The following is a 20,297-nucleotide window of genomic DNA, read 5'->3' as shown; positions in this document are numbered from 1 at the left end:
AAAGATGAGTTTGTTCTCCTAGCAAGTATTTGCCCAATCAGACCAATTCCTAAAATTTCACAAATATTGTGTATATAACCCCTGCATGACCTTTGACCATATTGTCCTTTACACCCTACTTCACCCTTCCCATAAGAAGTAATTTAACTAACCTTGGTAATGATCCATTACTTCAAGACGGAAATGTGATTTTTAGTATTGTGCATATTTGACCTCAGTTGACCCCAAGATGACCTTTGACCTCACCATCCTTCAGGCCATCTTAAATCCCCACCAAATGATCATTGCAACCAAGTTTGAGTTCACTACTAGTAGTGATACTTTTGGAATGACATCTATGAAACTTACACCAAATTACATGTAGCAGTAGCACAAACATATTTGTCTCTTTCTGAACAGACAAGATAAAAATCATAACAAAAGTACCCAAAAAATTGGTTTACTTTAATTTAATGTGCAGAAAATAAAACTGTACAATGAATTACCATTTGATGTTGAGAGACGAATACAAATCAACATACCTATAATGGTGACCCCAAATGAACATGTTGCTGTGTTTCCAGATAAATCAGTGGCAGTACACCACACTTCTGTGCTATCAATATTAAAAACATGATGGAAATAGTAGATATTATCTACTATTTCCATGCCTGAACTAGGACTGCAAGTCACAGTGTTTACTCCATGATTATCTGTAGCAGTCCCGTTCCACTCTACTTGCGCTGTGCCTTCCCCAATGGCTAAGGTTTTGGTTATATCTTCAGGACAGCCGGAGACTAGCACTGGAACTTCATTATCTGAAACAAAATATGAATAGATTGTGTTGAGGAAAATTGCCCAATCAAATTACTGAATCAATGTGAAGCCAAAGTGATGGTTATGAATACATACACAAATTTTGTATCCCCTGCCCCCCCCCCCCCAAATCCAAAATATCTTGCTGAACTCTCTAACATAATAGCAGGATGCCTGTACTCCATGTGTGCCCCTGCTAACTGAGTAAACGGGAGCATTCACTAAAACAAGAGGAATCACTGAACAGGTCAATTTTATTTCACTATATAAATCTGTCCTTTATTACCTTTCATTTCAGTCTTATTTCTTTCTTCTACATATTTTGTTCAATTTGCTGCTCAGCTTGTGATTTCCTGTTTCCTTGTTATTTATTTCTAATCCTGTTTCCATTTTAGCTTTGTTCCTTTTTCTTACATTTCCTGATGAATTTTTGTACTGAACTAATGCAAGGCATGTCATGCACATATAAAATGCAATGCACAAATAAAATGACTAAATCTGGGGCACAAAATTTGTTCTGAATGCATTGAACTGCAGTATAGTATGATGGAATGCATTGCAGTGAGATGCATATTACATCTACAGTATGTAGCAAACCATGCGCGTGTTTGGGGGCTTTGGGGCGCCAGCCCGGGTCAAAGCAGGGGCGGCCAAAATCGAAGGGCGGCGGAAAGAAGAAGGGCGGCAAAAAAAGAATTAGTAAAGAAAAAGGGGCGGAAAATGTGAAAAAATTGTACTATACATCAAAATGTGTTGCTTTTGGGGTGGTAGCGCCTATAAATCCTTTTATTTTTTTTGCTTTTCACTTTTTCAAACGACCGTAAAAAAAAAATTGGGGCAACCTTTTCGGGCTGTTGAGGAAGGGGCGGCAAATTTGGATTTTCTTCAGCCCCCCGGGGAAGGGGCGGCCACGGTACGCCACTGCAAACAAAGATGGCTGCACATGACAACAACTGATATTAACAGTATTCTACTAAAACAATGTACATGTGCATTATGAGGATGTTTGACTATTGCTGAAATTATTCTTACACTGCATTTGCCGCTATTTTAGCAAGCAGCGACATCATTTGTAAATTATGGGAATTCCATCATTTGTGATAGCATTTTACAGCCGATTTTAGGCAATGTACTGATAATTAACAGGCCTGGGTTCCCAGTATTTCCCTGACCAATTTCCAAAATTATATGAGATATACTTCTAGTTTATCAAGGTTGTTGGGAAGGTAAGAGGTGGTTACAATAAAGCAAATGATATACTGATAGATACACAAGCAATCTGCATGAAAATAATGGCCTCCCTGCTCCCCTAACTTGATTTTCATATTCCCGATTTCCCCGAGTGGCTGGAAACCTGATTAATATGAATATTTGATATCAAATTCTCCTTACCTAACACAGTAATCGTTACTTCTACTTCAGCTTCATTATCAGATGGGTCAATAGCAGTGAAGAATAAAGTAGTAATACCAATGCCAAACACATTTCCAGTCAGACCGTCAGAACGCCTATATGTTACATAGGGTGGTAAGCCAGAGTTGTCTGTTGCAATCGGTTCGGTATATGCCACTTCTGCTGTAGATTTCCCTAGATCTGTGTCTACAGTCATATGTTTAGGGTCTGAAAACTCAGGATCTGCAGATTCTATTAATATTTTGATGCAAAGACAAAACAAGTGAAAGTAGGCTGTTACAATGTTGAAATTATACACACACACAACTGGATATACCCATATGATATTCTACCCCGGGTAACTTTACCCAGGGTACCCTTTCCCTGGGTTGACTAATGACTACATGGCATTTGAAGGACTTCAAATATTTTCTAACTTTAAAAAATAAATACATTGAAAAAAAAACCCTAGTTAAAAGGTTAGTTTTCACTTCACATGTAGTCTCTCCCTCTCTACAGCTTACCTTTGCATTTGGGACATGGCAAACTTCATGTTTTGGCCTGATATATTTCCCCCTGTGTCTGCCCATCATAGCATGAATAATATACAACCGTATTGTAAGCTAACCTTTGCATTTGGGGCATGGATTTCTCCATGTTTCTTGATTTGTGCAATCAGCTGATACACTGCCTTCCCGTCTGCGTCCACCATTGCATGTAAAGTATGCCACAGAACTGTAAGTGTATGCGGCGGCTTCTATATTTCCTCCTTCTAAGGTGGTCAGGTTAGGGAAGTTGGGATAATGACATATAGGCTCACCACAGTTGATTGCTGTAACACATAGGAGATTAGACACAAAACTATTAGATGTAACACTATACCAAGTCTTGTATGAGCAGAGAATTGAAAATATAATCATACAAATTATTGGTAGTACATACATGTACATGGTTTCCGATATATGTATCATTACACTCATACAATAAATATTGCAAGTGTAAGTGCAAGAACATCTGAGTGTATTACAAATGAAAATAATTGCTATTAGTAGTACCCATAGACTATTAGGAGCACGCAGGTAATTCAAAGTTTTATCTAAGTGGTGTTTGACCAATGAGATTACAGAATTCATGTCAACTAAAGGATAATTTCTGATATGTGTCATCACCATAATACAGTAACTCAATCTGCTGTTTGATTGCAAGAACATCCCGTGTGCACAGACAAGCAATAGAATAGCTGACATTTTCATTATTACAATGAACCAACTTCCTATTATGAAATACATCAAATCCAAACAGATGTTAAATTAGCAACCTGGGATGGGTTACAAGCTATAGGCCTATTTGTTTTCTTTCTATAACAGTTGCCCATGTTGGGATGTTTATGCAAATCCACATGGACTTTCACATCAAATTTTGACCTGCACCATACATGGTTGCCCATACCAATGCATAAAGCATGCCCAAAGCTGACAAGTGAGCACCGCAGTTATGGAAATATATTTTTCTCTTTCTTATCCATAAAGGTTTCACACAAGACTTGAGGAAAACAGTAAATGACTTTAGAAGCACAGCCATATTTCAGTGGTAATGTCACCAGTCCATCAGTTAACCTACATATACCAGCAGTTTATTCATTATAACTGATTTTGAATTCTATACTGGAAATGCTTACTATCCATAAAGCAACACTTCTATATTGTGAATATTCAAAATTCAACCTTTGATTTTATTCCACCAAATTGAACTTACCTCTACAAGATGCAGGTTGGCCATTCCAAGAGCCATCTGCTTGACACTGTCTCACCTTTGACCCTTCCAGTATATATCCTTCTGAGCATTCATATCTGACCTCACGCTGATATTCAAACACATTTCCCCGTTTTATGCCATTTGAGGGTGCTGACAGAGCTGGACACTGAACAACTGAAAATTGAAATATCATCATATGGTTAGCTTATATCTGGTATGTCAAGCCAAAATATATACATAAAACAATTAAATGAAGCTATTGATTTGACCTACCAATTGATTTCACAAAGAGTAACAAAGCATCCTAAGTCCTAAACACATTGTAACTCCCAAGACTATTTTATTTATTTATTTATTTCTTATTTAACCTGGGGTGACCAATCAATGCACTGGCGCTGTTCTCCCTATACTTCTATTGTGCTTGTACTACATATGTACTCAGTCTCAGCTAGATAGTTCTATATAGTTACTTGGCTAATTAACGTTTGCATAATTGGGCGTATGTAATTTACATCATTAGCCTCGCTTTCCAACGGCAATGAAGTGGTCAATTATGAAAAAGGTGGATGGGATCAACAAACCAGACACCTGAATTTTATATTCTGGCTGTTTGCTTATCACTTCAATGCAAGCATATTACAAAGGCTAAATTTTTGTCAACTATATTTGGAATGACTTAATTAACATGATGTTATGAGTGCTTACTATTGCAACTCCTGGTATATCCACTCCAAGTCTGATCCCCTTGACATGTTGTATATGGCAAACCTTGCAATTCATATCCAGTATTGCAACGTACAGTCAATGTACTTCCAAATTCAAAAAGGCCGTCAAAATATGCATTATCTATATCTGGACGTGGACAGGTCTTGGCTGCAAAAAAACAAACAACACAAAATCTTAATCACTGTTGATTACTGTATCTTTGGAAATTGAAACTAATGATTTTTCCTGATAAAACTTTCTTATGTGGCTTCATACAATTAATTTTTGTTCAGTGAAATGTTCAAAATAATACAATAATAATACACACAATTGTGTCTTTTCACTCATAAATTACCATTGATTTAAATACAAAATGTTACACAGGTTACCAAATAAAAATTCATATTCAAGAAAACTTAGGCAGTGCAGGCCTCCAGAAAATTTTCTGCTGTCTGGGAACTTAATGACAAGTGCTGGAAATTTTCTGTGAAATAACTGAAATAGGCCTATGTGCGCGTAGCGGACATCACAAGCGAGACCTGGAATCTCTCAGGGTTTAGATGCTCTCTTGTGCAGTCTGGGCCTTATTTTGGAACAGTTTTCTATAAAAATTTACATCCTTTTTCACTAAAAAACACAACCTTAAAATTTCAAAGTATTACTGTCAAAACTCACAAATTTCCAACAATGTTGTCATTTTTTTGTCGTAAGTCATAGTACATATAGTATATGATTGATACCGGGTATAATCACATCTAGGGCTCAACCGATTATTGGATGTCGGTAAAAACAATTCAAAAAACAATTTTTTATGTATTTTTTAACATTTTTTTAGAAGTATTCTGCAACTTTGAAGAACCACTGGACTTATTCTGAAGGGCTACGATTATTCACAGATAATTTGAAAAAAAAATGGAAAAAAATTTCGAAAAAATTACAGTTTGTTATCCTTAATATGCAAACCATTAACTTGTGTTTACCTTTTTATCTATCACATATTATAAATGCATGGAAAACCAATGCATCTATAATATGTGATAGATGCAAGAAATAAACATTAGTTAATGGTTTGCATATACAGGATAACATTTAACTGTAATTTTTTAGTAATTTGTTTCTGATTTTTTTTCTTTTTTAAAAATTAACTGCGAATGATCCTTAAATTTCATAATAGGTCCAGTGGTTCTCAAAGGTCGCCGAAAACTTTAGAAAAAAAAATTAAAATTTTTTATTTTTTTTTTGCTATTTTTTTTTCTGTGACCTCTCTGACCTTTCTGGGAACGCCGTTCCCGCGGTTTTTGGAGGCCTGAGGCAGTGCATCTAATTTGTTCGTATTGAATTTGACATTTTGAATGACATTTAAATCAGCCTTACTATTTACTAATTAGTTTGGGTGAGTGAGTCCTTCAAACTTAGGAGAAAAGGATTTAAAATTTCTAAAATGATGGGCATGATAAAAAACACATGTGACCGAACATTGATGACCCCTCAAAATATATTGTAACAGTATGTGAAATAGGAAACTATTATGTGTACATCCATATCAAAACGATGCACTTGTCGGCTGCTACATGTGTCTCATTTCACATAATAGCAAAGAATAAATACCAGACTCATCTCCAAAGTGGAGGTCACTTCCAATCATCGCAAGTCACAGAACATTCCTTAACCGCATGACTTGGGGATGATTTGAAGTGACCTCCACTTCAGAGATGAGTCTGGTATTTATTCTAACTATTATGTGAAATGAGACACATGTAGCAACTATATAAGTGCATCGCTTTGATATGGATGTACACATATACTCAGACACCAGGAAATCCTCAGTAATCAGATGAGCCTATTTTTATGTCACACACATGACTGATGAATGACACACAGAAACATTTATGTTGAAAAATTACCTTCTTAGTGTAGTATTTTAGAACCCTACATGTACATTGAAGGTAGGTGATTCAGTTGGCAGCCTCATCCCCCCAGTCTATCCCATCAAAATGATAATTGGTATCAGAAGAAAAAAGCTGTTATTTTTTATTACAGCCCAGGCAAATTTTAAGCCTAATGTTTTGAGTTGCTGAGTTGGCACAACCAACAATGATATACATTTTTGCTTTTATACAAAACTGCTGGAGCAGTAGCATAGCCAGCGGGGGCAGGGGGGCAGAGTGCCCCCCTGACAAAAAATGAAAGAAAAAAGTACCCCTCTGACAAAAAATGAAAGAGAAAATCAGGAGGGCAAAGAAAAAGAATAGGGACAGCCTGATCATGGGCGTACAACACGCGCACATTGTACGGATAAAGCCCTTTCCATCCTGATAATGGTCTTTTTTTTGGAAGCTCAAAGACATACAGTCTCTATGTATTGTATGATGCAACTGTAATTTTTTTCGTCTGTGCCCTAAAAATTTTTATTTTGCCCCCCTGACCAAAAAAGCTGGCTACGCCCCTGTGCTGGAGCAATAATATTGAACTCTAACTTTCGCAATACGTAATAGCCACAAGGGCTTGCAATATGAGTGTGGCTAAATTAACATATATCACATGGATAGTCTGATAATTTGAGTCCAAGCGGTTGCTCTTGCCAGTCCAATTTTCGACCACCATTGGATATTCATGTGAGTGTGATAAAAATAATTCCACAAAGGATTCTATGTGATCGATAGATAAAAATGGATCTACTATAATTGTAAAATTGCTCTTTTAATATGCATTCGCATGTAACAGTATTATATCTTGACATTTAAACACACAATGAGTCAACGATATATGTTCCTGTGTTGTATTATGCGGGCATTGGATATCAACATTTTCCCATGATGTACTGCATATTTTGAGTTATGTAAGCTATCCACCAGTGGAGCTTCTGCGACCCCTACGCAGAACTTCCGATAGTGGATTATCTGCGCACGGTGGACGCAAGGAATCCACAGTCGGATTTTCTGCGCACGTGCACTGAGAATCCCCTCCGTATGTAGCTCCGGTTGAGTATTTCTGCGCACGGTCGCAGGGAATCCACTGACGGATTTTCGGCGCACGATTTAATCATCTCATGAATTGTTATGATTTAACATTATTAAATGGTAGAAAGTAAAAATATTATTTTAGGGCCTATATGTTTAGAGTCAGTTCTGCGCATCAAGTTTCATGTTTAAAAAACATCTGCGACCGTGCGCAGAATTACTCCCCTCCGGCTCCGGTGGAGTAATTCTGCGCACGGTCGCAGGGAATCCACTGACGGATTTTTCTGCGCGTGCGCTGAAAATCCTCCGTATATAGTTCGGTGGAGTAATTCTGCGCCGGTCGCAGGGAATCCACTGACGGATTTTCGGCGCACGTTTTAATCATCTCATGAATTGTTATGATTTAATATTATTAAAAAGGTAGAAAGTATGAAATATTATTAAGGGGCCTATATGTTTAGAGTCAGTTCATGTTTAAAAACAATGTTTAAAAAAATAACTTAGAAAGTAAGAAATATTATATATATTTTTAGAGTCAGAACGATGGAGTATTTCTGCGCACGGTCGCAGGGAATCCACTGACGGATTTTCGGCGCACGCTTTAATCATCTCATGAACTTGTTATGATTTAATATTATTAAATGGTACAAAGTATGAAATATTATTAAGGGGCCTATATGTTTAGAGTCAGTTCATGTTTAATAAAAACTATGTTTAAAAAAATAACTTAGAAAGTAAGAAATATCATAATACTATTTACAGAGTGTCCGTCCGCGAGCTATCGCGTTCGCGTGCCCGCAGTTCGCGTGCCCGCAGTTCGCGGTGTGCTATCGCGTGCTCGCGGTGTGCTATCGCGGAGTATCAATGGGCGCGGAGTACAGTGTGCGCATCGGAAAGCATTACAGTGTGACTAACAGTAACAGGTGCATCTCATCGGACCAATAGGCCTATTTCTCCCGATTGATTTCATTACTTTAGTATGGCCTACAATGTGGTACAGGGCTTGGAAGAAGCGAATGATAAATTTCCAGATTATAGGTAGGCCTACCTAACTACCGAAGTAGGCCTAAGCATCACAGCTACAAAACACAAGAGAATTGTTGTGTCAAGTTTGATCTTGATCATTGAGATACGCATTTCATACGGTATTAGTAGGTCAGGGCAGGACGGGTATAGGCCTATCACGAGAACCGCCCTACCCGAGAACCGCGAAATCTAGTTACTAGTATATATATTTTTAGAGTGAGAACGGTAATTCTGCGCACGGTCGCAGAGAATCCACAGTCGGACTTTCGGCGAACGTGCGCAGAACCTCCCCTCCGTATATAGCTCCGGTGGAGTAATTCTGCGCAGGGAATCCACTGACGGATTTTCGGTATACGATTTAATCATCTCATGAATTGTTATGATTTAACATTATTAAATGGTAGAAAGTAAAAATATTATTTTAGGGCCTATATATGTTTAGAGTCAGTTCTATGCATCAAGTTTCATGTTTAAAAACATAACTTAGAAAGTAAGAAATATTATATATATTTTTAGAGTCAGAACGGTGCAGTATTTCTGCGCGGTCGCAGGGAATCCACGACGGACGGATTATCGGCGCCGTTATAATCATCTCATGAATTGTTATTATTTATTATTATTAAATGGTATAGAGTAAGAAATATATTAAATCATAACAATTCAAGAAAAACGTCATACCGAAAATCCGTCAGTAGATTCCTTGCACCGTCAAGCGCAGAATTACTCCACCGTATTAAAAATAAACTCTACAAATTTATACATTTCATACTTTCTAAGTTATTCTTTTTAAACACGAGACATTTTGATGCCCAGAATCGTAACTTCTGACTCTAAAAATATAGGCCTAAATAATATTTCTTACTTTCTACCCTTTATCTTATCACTTATTAAACATTCTAGGGTAGGCAAATATTAAATCATAACAATTCAAGAAAAACGTGCGCCGAAAATCCGTCAGTGGATTCCCTGCGACCGTGCGCAGAAATACTCCACCGGGCGCCTATATACGGAGGGAGTTTCAGCGCACGTGCGCCGAAAAATCCGTCAGTGGATTCCCTGTGACCGTCGCGCAGAAATACTCCACCGGCGCCTATATACGGAGGGGGAGTTTCAGCGCGCGTCGCCGAAAATCCGTCAGTGGATTCCCTGTGACCGTGCGCAGAAATACTCCACCGGCGCCTATATACGGAGGGGAGTTTCAGCGCACGGCGTGCGCGAAAAAATCAACTGTGGATTCCCTGCGTCCACCGTGCGCAGTTAATCCACTAACGGAAGTTCTGCGTAGGGGTCGCAGAAGCTCCACTGGTGGATCATGTACATACATGATATTTTCGCCTGCTGTAGGCACATCGTTTTGTGAACCAGCTGAATTGTAATTGGAAAACAAATAATTTAATTGTTGCTGACTTATGTGATAAATGCAATTGTAACTGACCCTAATCCTGGCTCCGCCCTATGTTTTCAGCAAAATCATATGTATTCAGACCATTAGCAGTTATATCAGTGATCAAAAGCTCAGCAGTACTCCCAGGTTTACCTGGTAGCCCACAATTCTTGGTAAGCCCCTTGATGACCTCCCAAGCCAGGGGGAATGGAGGGGGTACTCATACTTTTTGAGTTGGTAAATGCCACATAGATTTTCTTGTTTTTCCTTATAAACTGATTCTGCCCTGTTCACAAGTTTTGAGAGCTGAAACTTACCCAATTTGGTGCAAATAATGCCTAAAACTGCAAACAATTTTAAGTAAAAAGTAAAAGGAGGGAGAGGAGCCCGAAAATGGAGGTACTCATCATACCCATAGCATCTGACAATGATAGTCCCCCCCACTGGATAATCTATAAATTGTTACACAGAGTTGTTGATGAAGGGTTATGACATAACTTACGTCTGCATTCATAGGAAGAATCAAGCGTGCTCCACTGTTCAAAACCTGTACATTGTATTCCATTATAACCACCGAGACGATAGTAGCCATAATCACATGTGTAGAAGACCCATTCATTCACATTATAGCTCTCTTTCACATAATCCTGGTTTACACTGGCATATTGTACTACAGGTGGATTTGTACAAATAACTGGGGATAAAATAAAACATAAGTTACTTGTTATTCTGATTATGACTGATTATTTGTTGGTGAAGAACCAATCCACCCTAGATCTGATCCACCAATCGTTGATCATTATATAATTATAATTCACAATTTATTTGCTGTGTAAACACCCCATCAACAAATAATTTAAACTAATCTTTAGTCGCAATCTGAGTTGGATGTCACAATTGACTGAGTTGAATGTCACAATTGAAGCCGATTTCTGTGTAAACAAGGTCATTGTAATTGCTAGGCTTTCTATGCTCAATGAGTGCCATTTTACAAAACTTACTTCTTACACAGGTGTATTGATCCGCACTCCAATTAGCATCCCCTTGGCAGATTCTTGTATTATTTCCTTGTTCATATTGATATCCATCTTCACATTGACCCCGTACTTGTGCATGGAATGTCCTATTTGGATGATTATAGGTCAATATCACACCTTCACTAGCTGGTACTTCATCACAATAGTCTACCCTTGCTGCAAATTTCAAAAGTGGAATGGAAAAAAGCTTTAAGATTCCCATTTCATAGCACATATCAACTTGATTCATCACCTCAATTCCATTTTCTATCCATCTAGGGTTGAGATGTAACAGACCAGTACTGTATTCAACCTAGTGCCCCCCCCCAATAATGAGTTTCAAAATCCCATGGAATTTTTGAGTGACAACTGTTTAAAGGTCCGTAACCCGATCGACAGCATCATCCCCGATTTTTTTTCATTGTTGATGAGGTTTTGGTATCACATAATAGATACTATTTTTCTCATTACTATCCTGAAATTTGACGCTCCAAGTCGATGTATTTCGGAGAAATCATGAATCACAGCGGTTTTTACAGGTTACCAGTTTGTAAACAATAAAAATTTCTTCGGATCATGGGAAGAGAAAAAAGCGAACTACGCTAAGTGTAGTCTCGCGGGTCAGACTGTATGTGGCTATCACGAAGATCGACGAGTGTCAGACCGACGCAAACTGGCTGTGTAGGAGACTACGCTAAGTGCTGAGGAGACGGTCCGCCGTATATAATTAAAACAATTCCTTGATTATTTCAGTTGGTGAAATAGCTCAATTGGCTAAGCTACCGTTCTTTTACCGAGAGGTACCGGTTCAAAACCCGGTATCGGAAGGTTTTTTCCTCTCCATTTTTAACCCAAACTTTTTTATATTCATTTGAAATGTACATATTGCAAGGGGAAATATATTTTGTTTCCTTTTTTTCTGAAACGGTACGAAAAAACAAAAAAAAAAAAAACAACAACAAATATTTTCCGTTCAATACGGGCCGGCATTGCAGCATGTCAGCATTCAGTCATACTGAACGGGAATTGTTGTTGTTGCATGCCTACCCAGAATGCAATTCACGTATACAAGGTATTGGATTGCAAATTTGGCTATTTATTCACATTTACGCTGAAAATGCTCTCGTTTTTTCACAAAGCAGCATAAAGGGGGAGATATTTGATATTATTATGTAATTTTAAAGACAATCCATATCCAAAACCAATAGGGTTACCCCCCTTTAACTATCCCCTTTTCAATGCACCATTGCACCTGTACAACTAAATTCCATCATATATATATGTGACATGATCAGGGGGAATGAGTCACATGTCGACCCTCGTCAAAAATGAGTTTCATATATGTTTCTGAAGAGGAAATATAGAGCTTTCAGAAACTGAAAACCCCATGTTGATACAACTTTTCTTTGCGAAGTTTCGTCAATTTATCAATCGCTGTAAACAATATAAAACAAAAGAAGTTTAACACTTTCTTTGCCAATATCTCAAAATCAATATTAGAGACATCTGACTCATTTCCCTTGATCGTGTCACATATGTGACCCGTTCTGACAAAACCAGGAACAAGTTGCATTTTTGATATTTCATGATTTGAGTAAAAATGTAAGTACTAGACAATAAGCTTTAAAATGATACCACTTTTCAAGATATGGATAATTTTGAAATGATACCTTGATATTTTTGCCTAATTGCTATTCTGAGCATGGGCCAATTAGTTTTCTACCTTACACAGGATTGAATGGGGATTATCATAGTTCAACTGTTAATTATTGATTGTACATGTACTTTCAACAATTTGAAAGTCAACTTAGTCTGAATAGTCTCACAGTCAAATACCATGGGGATAAAAATTCCAAATTTTGATTTTTTTTTATGGGAATGTCATGATCTTTAAAGGCCTATAACTCAAAAACATGCCTGGCGACTTGTTCCAGGATTTGTTGGAGCTGGTCACATATTTAAATAATGTAACTATGTAAATCTTCTGGCTTGTGATGATTTCGACTTCAGATACATTATATTTTTAAAGTTTATGTACATGTATGTAAATTCCCAATTTTGATTTTAATTTCATTGATTGAAAAGTGACGGATGTTAGCACCAGGTGATTGGTGCTAAAGTTCTGCTAATTAGGGCAAATAGGGTACATTTATATAGAATCAATGTTCACTCGTCTAAGGCTGTATGATTTTGGTGCAGTGAAAAATGAGATTCAAGGCAAAGGAATTGACAATCTGTCAAAACTTTGATTAAATATTTGCCAAAATTGAGTCATTTTAAAGAAAAAATATTCATTTAGTACACCATATTTCTAGAGAGCGTAAACACTGGGTTAAATTCCTAAACAGTGTGGCTTTCCATATACTTTGGTTGAGAATGATAATATGATGCATTTCTTGATAACATGAAATCCACATATCTTGGTATTTAGTATGTTTGTTTTGTTTCCCACATACAGGGCTAGAGATAAATACACAGGATTAAATGAACCTTTTTTTGTTTTATCTGTTAGGCCTATATTCAAGATCCATTAAAATATGTCTGACTTACATGTAGCAATACAAGTCTTTCCACATATATCATCACAAACACATTCCCGATTGCGTCTGCAGTCAGCTGCTCCATTACATGCCTTGCCACACAATCTGCCAGCAGAGGTTACCGCTGCATTATCCTTACTGCAATCTGGAAGCAACAACGCTTTCATTTGTGAATCAAAATACACATTTTCTTTCTGAATGCGAATGCGCAGATGTTATATATATTATTGATTTTGAAATGAGTTTGTTGATAAGGAAGACAGAGCCTCATGTTTGGTATGAGAGGTCATACACAGAAAACAACTTGTCCTAAATATCTTTTAAGAGGGCTGCAAGTCGCTGCAAGTCTGATGACAATTAAGCTGCACACATGAAGCATTATGCAACTGTCATCAAAATAAATCATGGTCTTCTCAACAAATGTGATGTGATCAAGCAAAATCAGCCGGAAGTCGGAAATATTGATTTTGAGATGTAGTCAAACAAAGGAAATAATTTCTTCTCTTTCCTAGTGTTTTGGAAACCCTCAAACTGCTCATATCTTTGGAACTAAATGTGCAATATCCATGGGGTTTTCTGAAAAATGTAGCTTTGCAAATCCTATATACATCAAAAGTAGAAAATGAAAATTGAATATGACCAACTTCAGAATGATTTTGCTTGATCACACCACAAATGTCAAAGTTCATTTGGTACCATTATTACTGAATTAATCCTAAACCCTGCTGCAAAATTGTCTTAAAATTTTGCAATAAAATAAGGGAGCCAATGTAAATTTCATGAATTTTTAATTATAAGGCCAATGTGATACTTTAGTTAAAAGTGGTAGATTTTGATTACTAGGTGATGGCCATGAGAAGATTTTTTCTAAGCATGACAACTCACGCCTTACATGTATATGCAAGGGTTGACAACCCTGTAATATTAATATCATGCAGCCTGCTACTCATTTTAGGTCACAAATACATGTCTTCATGACCCAATTTTTTTTTCTTCAAATTCCAACTGGCATCGATGACATTATTTGACTTAGAATAACCCTTTATCTAGTGTTGTGAATGGGAGACATTTTTGTTACAGGTTGCTCTATAGATTGCTACATTTTTAAAATAAATAACATATTTGCAAGTGAACATGCACTAAAAAGTTTAAGGCCCATTCAGTGATCCCAGCGCAAGTGTAAAAAAATTAAAATTATTTAAAAATTGCTTAAAAGTGAAGGATAAGTCATGCAAATTATCACTTGGTATTTTTGAAATGAAAAATTTGGCATAAAACAAAGTAAACAGCAGCATTGACGAACTTTAAACCTCATTCAAATATATGTAGTTACGTCACTGTCAGCATATAGATTCATGTAGATGCCTTATTTTGCCTTAAATACACAGCTTTCGGCTGAACCACGAGCATGCTATGTTAGCACATCTATATGACAACGACAAAGGTGCCAAAATCTGAATTTAGATGATTATTACGGTATTCTGGATGAGTAAATCACTGCATGGGCCTTTGATAGGTCCAGTGGGATTTACAGATTTTTTCAAATGAATGTGGTAACTATAACAATCTTACCCTGTGCATTAACAACAGCTACCAAACCTGTAATGCAGACAATCAAGACCACCACTGGCATATCAAGCTGCAGTACAGCCATCCTCCATGGCCTCACATGCCGCCTTGATCCTTTTGTATGGGTCATCAGTGTTAGCAACAGACTTGTTCAGTAAATTCTAGAAATTCCAACACAATACGGATACTTGAATTGATGGTTGCTTCTCATTTACATTGCGTTGAGTTGTGATAGACCACATGGCAATGGCTTGTACCATCTTACATCTGAAATAATGAAAATAATTAAGGTTTAGTTTACATTATAATAGGAAGTATGTACAGGATATCCTAGTTGATGCTGAATGCCAAGTTTCTGGTTCTGTTTATACTAAGAAGGTGGTTGATAGGTGTTGGCTTAACAACGGGGAAACCCCATACTGGCAATAATGTAATTTTAGACATGTGGCTATTAATCATGATCAGACGATATAAAATGTGGATTCAAATTGTTTCTCAGAATTGTGAAATGTTTGGCCTCTCATAAAGAAAGGATTTGTGAAAGTATGTAGGTTTTGCATTTATTCAGGGATGAAAACAAGCAGACATAAATTCCTGAAACTGTTTTAACATTTCCTGAAAATGTGTATTTCCATATACTTTACAATTTTTTGTGATGTTCTATTTTCTATACTTTTTTTTAACATGGATTGTGCTGCATGGATTCTATGATTTTGGTGAAAAATTCAGGTTTCTGGAAAATGAGTTCTTGAAAAATGAGTTCTTGGGAAAAAATGAGTTCTTGGTAAAATCTTAAAATTCAAGGCCGGACCTATAATGCTAATGCACGATCCACCCAAAATGCACAAATTTTAGCTTTTTTTGTGCATCACACATTTTCCCTAGATGCTAAAACATACCCATACCATGAAACAGGGAGAACCCAATGTCAGATTCTATTATTGTTGACTATACCATGTACAAAAGATCTGAAAGAGTAAAGTAAAAGAACATAAGAAATTCCAATTTCCCTTCAGATAATCACATCCTTCATCATAAGGAAGTGGAAATAGTGCGTAGCCAAGCAAATATCTTTTAAAGGGGCATTTCAACAGCATTCTCTGATTTCTCTCCCCCTTATCCCAAATTAACTTGCTGAGATCTTTATATCATATGAAACCTTTACCAAAGTTGTGCCTAACCTTATCTTATAATTATTTGATGGTCTCTGGAAGAATTGAAGATAAATCTTTTGTTTATTTTGTAATACATGTCTGTCAACAGACAATAAATAAAGGATCAGTTTGCACAGTGACTGTGATTCAACAGTCCTGATTAACAGTATTTTGTTTCAAGTACTTTCATTCATTCATATTTATTTCATTCAATAATAATATACAACAGAACAAAAACAAACACAACTAGAGCTACTGTGCTTCAAGAAGCACAAATATCAGGTGGCAGCTGATATGGTTGATGATATTAAATGTGGAAATGCTAAAAATGAAAGGATAGTTTTTGTTTATTTTGTTTCTAGAGCTCATTTTCCATGAGTTACAGCCCAATGGGAGCAACTTAAAATTTGACCTGACCTTTGACCTCATATGACCTTCACGGTTTCATACTCCTAAAGTGTCAGGGATCATTTTCTGCAAGTTACAGCTCAATCAGAGCAACTTCAAATTTGACCTGACCTTTGACCTCGGATGACCTTTGCAGTTTCATACTCCTGAAGTGTCAGGGATTGTTTTTCCTGAGTTACAGGCCAATTGGAGCAACTTTAAATTTGACCTGACCTTTGACCTCAAATGACCTATGCAGTTTTTATAAAATAATTTTGAAAGGCTTCAGGAAGTTGATTGGTAAAATGTTTATATATGAATAACTATGAAAGTACTTAGTTCAAGATCATACATGTACATGTAGGTATCATAAACACAAAGTACTTTATTTATAGTTCTTTAAGAGAGGAGCTGAATGACTTAGGTAATGACTATTTGATACAATTCACTTTCATTTTAATGTTATGTTTCAAGACAAAAAGTGAAATTACAGTGTAATTTAGAATTCACTGCAATATTAAATAAAGGGGGAGGGGTAACCACTTTTTCCTATCAAAATGAAGATTTTGGCATCAGAAGAAAGGTCATGTTTTTCTCATAATCCTGGTGACATTTTAGGCCTGAATGTTCTGTTTAGATGTTATGAACAAACAAGTGATAGCCTCATCCCCAATTGTGGTACATACTACATATGTACCGTAGAATTCCGTCTAGAAGCATGCCTCTAAACGAGGGTTTTTTTTAACGAAAGATATGAAAGGCCAATACCCTTCTCAAAAACATTGCAATAGATTGGTCTTACAAATATACATGTTTGTACAACCGCCTTTATCAGTAATATAGTTGTTCAAACTCCAAATAACGTTTTTGTTGAGAGTGTCTGCCTCTTGTCTCTTGTGTCAAAAAAACCTCGTTTAGAGGCATTATATATATGCTTGTAGACGGAATTTTACGGTATGTATACCACTCATACTGTTCTATGGGATCTTGTAAAACACATTTTGTATAATTTTTGATATCAAAACCACCAGTACAATTTACCTCAAAATTGATTATTTTGGTACATGCCTCAACATATGGTACAAACACAATATGTTACGGTATGAAAAATCTTTATATAAACTTCTTCACACATGTAAACATGTACGAATTTTAACTTAAAATATGTACGGTATCAATTTCCTACATATGTATATATTATACACGTGGACAATTTCCAAATCCTGAATAACACATGACAAGACTAATCAGAGTCACAGGTGACTGACAGGTCCTTAATTGGTTTTATAATGCTAATGGGCGCGGGGAGAGAGAAAGAGAGAGAGAGAGCTTTTTGGAGAATTGTTGGAAGTCCCTACCCAGGAAATGAAGTGACATAAATGTTTTATGCACAGAATGCTTTCTATGGTAATTTTTAAATTGTAGATATCTTTTACCAAAAGTGTATCTACTTTTTATCAAATTACCCAATGCAAGTTTAAAATTAGTGTGAGTAAAATATGTTAATGCTCATGCCATAGGAACGCTCTAGTTCCAGGACAAATTCTGTAATTTCTAAGTGTAGGTTTTTAAAAGTTATGAAATATTGGTGTACACAAAATACAATAAAAAAAACCTTGATGCTGCTTCTTCAAAACTGTACATCTGAATCAAATTCAAATAATGCACATGATGACCAGGAACTCTTGGAACAAACAAAACGATTGATATAGTCCTACATCACAAGAAAACAAGAAATTTATGTTCCTCAGCAGTTAAGGGGTATACTACATGTACACCTGTGTGGTAAATTTAGACTATTTTTGCATTTTTCTCAAAAATAATAACACACTGGTAACAAAAGTTATGTATATTATTGGGGCAAGGAATCCAATTACTATACTGAAATTTCAGTGACTCAAGGCAAGCGGTTCAGTTTTAATGATTGGAAATGAGGTACATCCTAGCGGTAACTCTTTTCTTATCATAAATAACGAACCGCTTGTCATGGGCCACTGGAATTCCAGTGTAGTAATTGGATTCCTTGCCCCTATAATATACCTAACTTTTGTTACCGCTGTGTTATTAGTTTTTGAGAAAAATGCAAAAATAGACACAAATTTATCGAGGGGTGTAGTGGGGTCAGAAATAAGGCAAGTTCCTTATCCTTTTTAAAAGTTTTTCCATCGTTAATTGTGAGAAAAAGTTTACTTGCTCAGTCCATCGTGTTTGAACGTGTGCGATCATCGCGTATATCACTCGCGCTTTGCGTAAATAGTTCGTGAGTAGTACAGGAATTATCTATACGATGATTTTTATTTTTGGGTGGATCATCGTATAGGCAAATGACATAGAAAATACATACACCCAATGCACCACGCAATTGAATAGCAGACCGGCACTGCGTGCACAGTTCCGGCTTTAGCTGGTTACCAGTTGTACTTGTATGTAATCGGCAATCGGAGCCTACAAAATGTGGCGCATATATATCATGACATCGGGAATTGACACAAATTTTACGGTATTAAAATCAGTCGTACCTAGAAAGGATGAAATTTAAATTGAGAAAATATTCTATGACTTGTTGAACTAGTACAGTTCGCGAGCATACACATACATGCGTCTATCCCGGGTGCATAGGCCATATCCTACTCGCGAGCATCCATCGGTTCTAGCGCTAGACCTGCCTGCATGTCTTCGGTCCTATCCTTCAACATACTGACATTTACTGGGCCCTTTCGGTATCAGATAATGTCATAATGTTAAATAAAGATACCGAGTTACAGTTACTGGAACTATTCTAGCGCCAGCTTGTTTACGACCAGAAAACATTGTTTATGCCCGCCTATCAACCAATCACGCATGTTGTTAAGTTTAGCGCGTATACATGTATGTTTAGTATGAATTCATTTTGAATGGTTCTTTGCTTTGGCTTTGCCTGACAAATATTATATTGTCAACATTGAATAAATCTTCACAAATTTAGAAGCGTTTAAAAGCAAGAAACAACCAACCACTTGAGGAAACAGCAAAAAATCCGTAGCTCACAATCCTTATGTTGGTTTCAGAGGAGGGGCTGCAAAGTATCTGTTCAAAGTCAAAGAGAAATTACCGTCGATATTTCGCCGAATTATGCACCCTTGCATGCTTGCGAACTGTGCAAAATTCGTGATGTCAGAAATAAAAAGCTCTGATTTTTGCCATCAAAAACATAGAATTACAAATATAAAGGTATGAGATAGGTCTTTGATTTGTGAAGATTTATTCGAAATGGATATTTACCTTTTCACAATAGTCCTTCAATGCAAATAATGGTAGACTGGATGGGGATTGCGTTGCATTCGTTGCGTCAATTTTCCGAGAATTATTATTTTTTGTATAGCTGAACTTTATTACTCAATCGCTGAGCGACGAGCGATTGGCTTTTGACCAGTGAGGTAGCTCGCTTTTTGCTGCATTGGGAAAAGTGCCCTTCTTGATTGGTCAAATACCAATCACTCGTATTTCAGCGATAGAGTATAAATTCAGCATAACTCACGTAAAACCCGGAACCGGAAGCAAAGAAGGAATTTCCCCGTTTTTGCAGCGCAGATATTTTTTGTTTGTTTGTTTCTGGTTTGTTTGTTTAAAGGGGT

The 20,297-nt window shown here is 36.7% G+C and overlaps 1 protein-coding gene across 3 annotated transcripts in view; it reads right to left on the bottom strand.

The window, feature by feature from the left end:
* LOC140155812 (uncharacterized) overlaps positions 1–20,054 on the bottom strand; it is a 34,156-nt gene extending 14,102 nt beyond the window's left edge. For all 3 annotated transcript variants that reach the window (XM_072178794.1, XM_072178795.1, XM_072178796.1), the window contains exons 1-10: positions 19,945–20,054; positions 15,146–15,409; positions 13,584–13,718; positions 11,019–11,210; positions 10,520–10,711; positions 4,648–4,815; positions 3,943–4,116; positions 2,816–3,019; positions 2,188–2,439; positions 522–797 (exon numbers count right to left, since the gene is read on the bottom strand). In XM_072178794.1, coding sequence (XP_072034895.1) covers positions 522–797; positions 2,188–2,439; positions 2,816–3,019; positions 3,943–4,116; positions 4,648–4,815; positions 10,520–10,711; positions 11,019–11,210; positions 13,584–13,718; positions 15,146–15,272 — 1,720 coding nt within the window. In that variant the 5' untranslated portion in view covers positions 15,273–15,409; positions 19,945–20,054. The remainder of the gene's footprint in view (positions 1–521; positions 798–2,187; positions 2,440–2,815; positions 3,020–3,942; positions 4,117–4,647; positions 4,816–10,519; positions 10,712–11,018; positions 11,211–13,583; positions 13,719–15,145; positions 15,410–19,944) is intronic.
* Positions 20,055–20,297: the final 243 nt, after the last annotated feature.

Source organism: Amphiura filiformis, chromosome 6 (assembly GCF_039555335.1).
Source record: "Amphiura filiformis chromosome 6, Afil_fr2py, whole genome shotgun sequence".
Taxonomy (NCBI): domain Eukaryota; kingdom Metazoa; phylum Echinodermata; class Ophiuroidea; order Amphilepidida; family Amphiuridae; genus Amphiura; species Amphiura filiformis.
The sequence above is the reverse complement of the archived record's forward strand: the minus strand, read 5'-3'. Positions and strand labels throughout refer to the sequence as shown.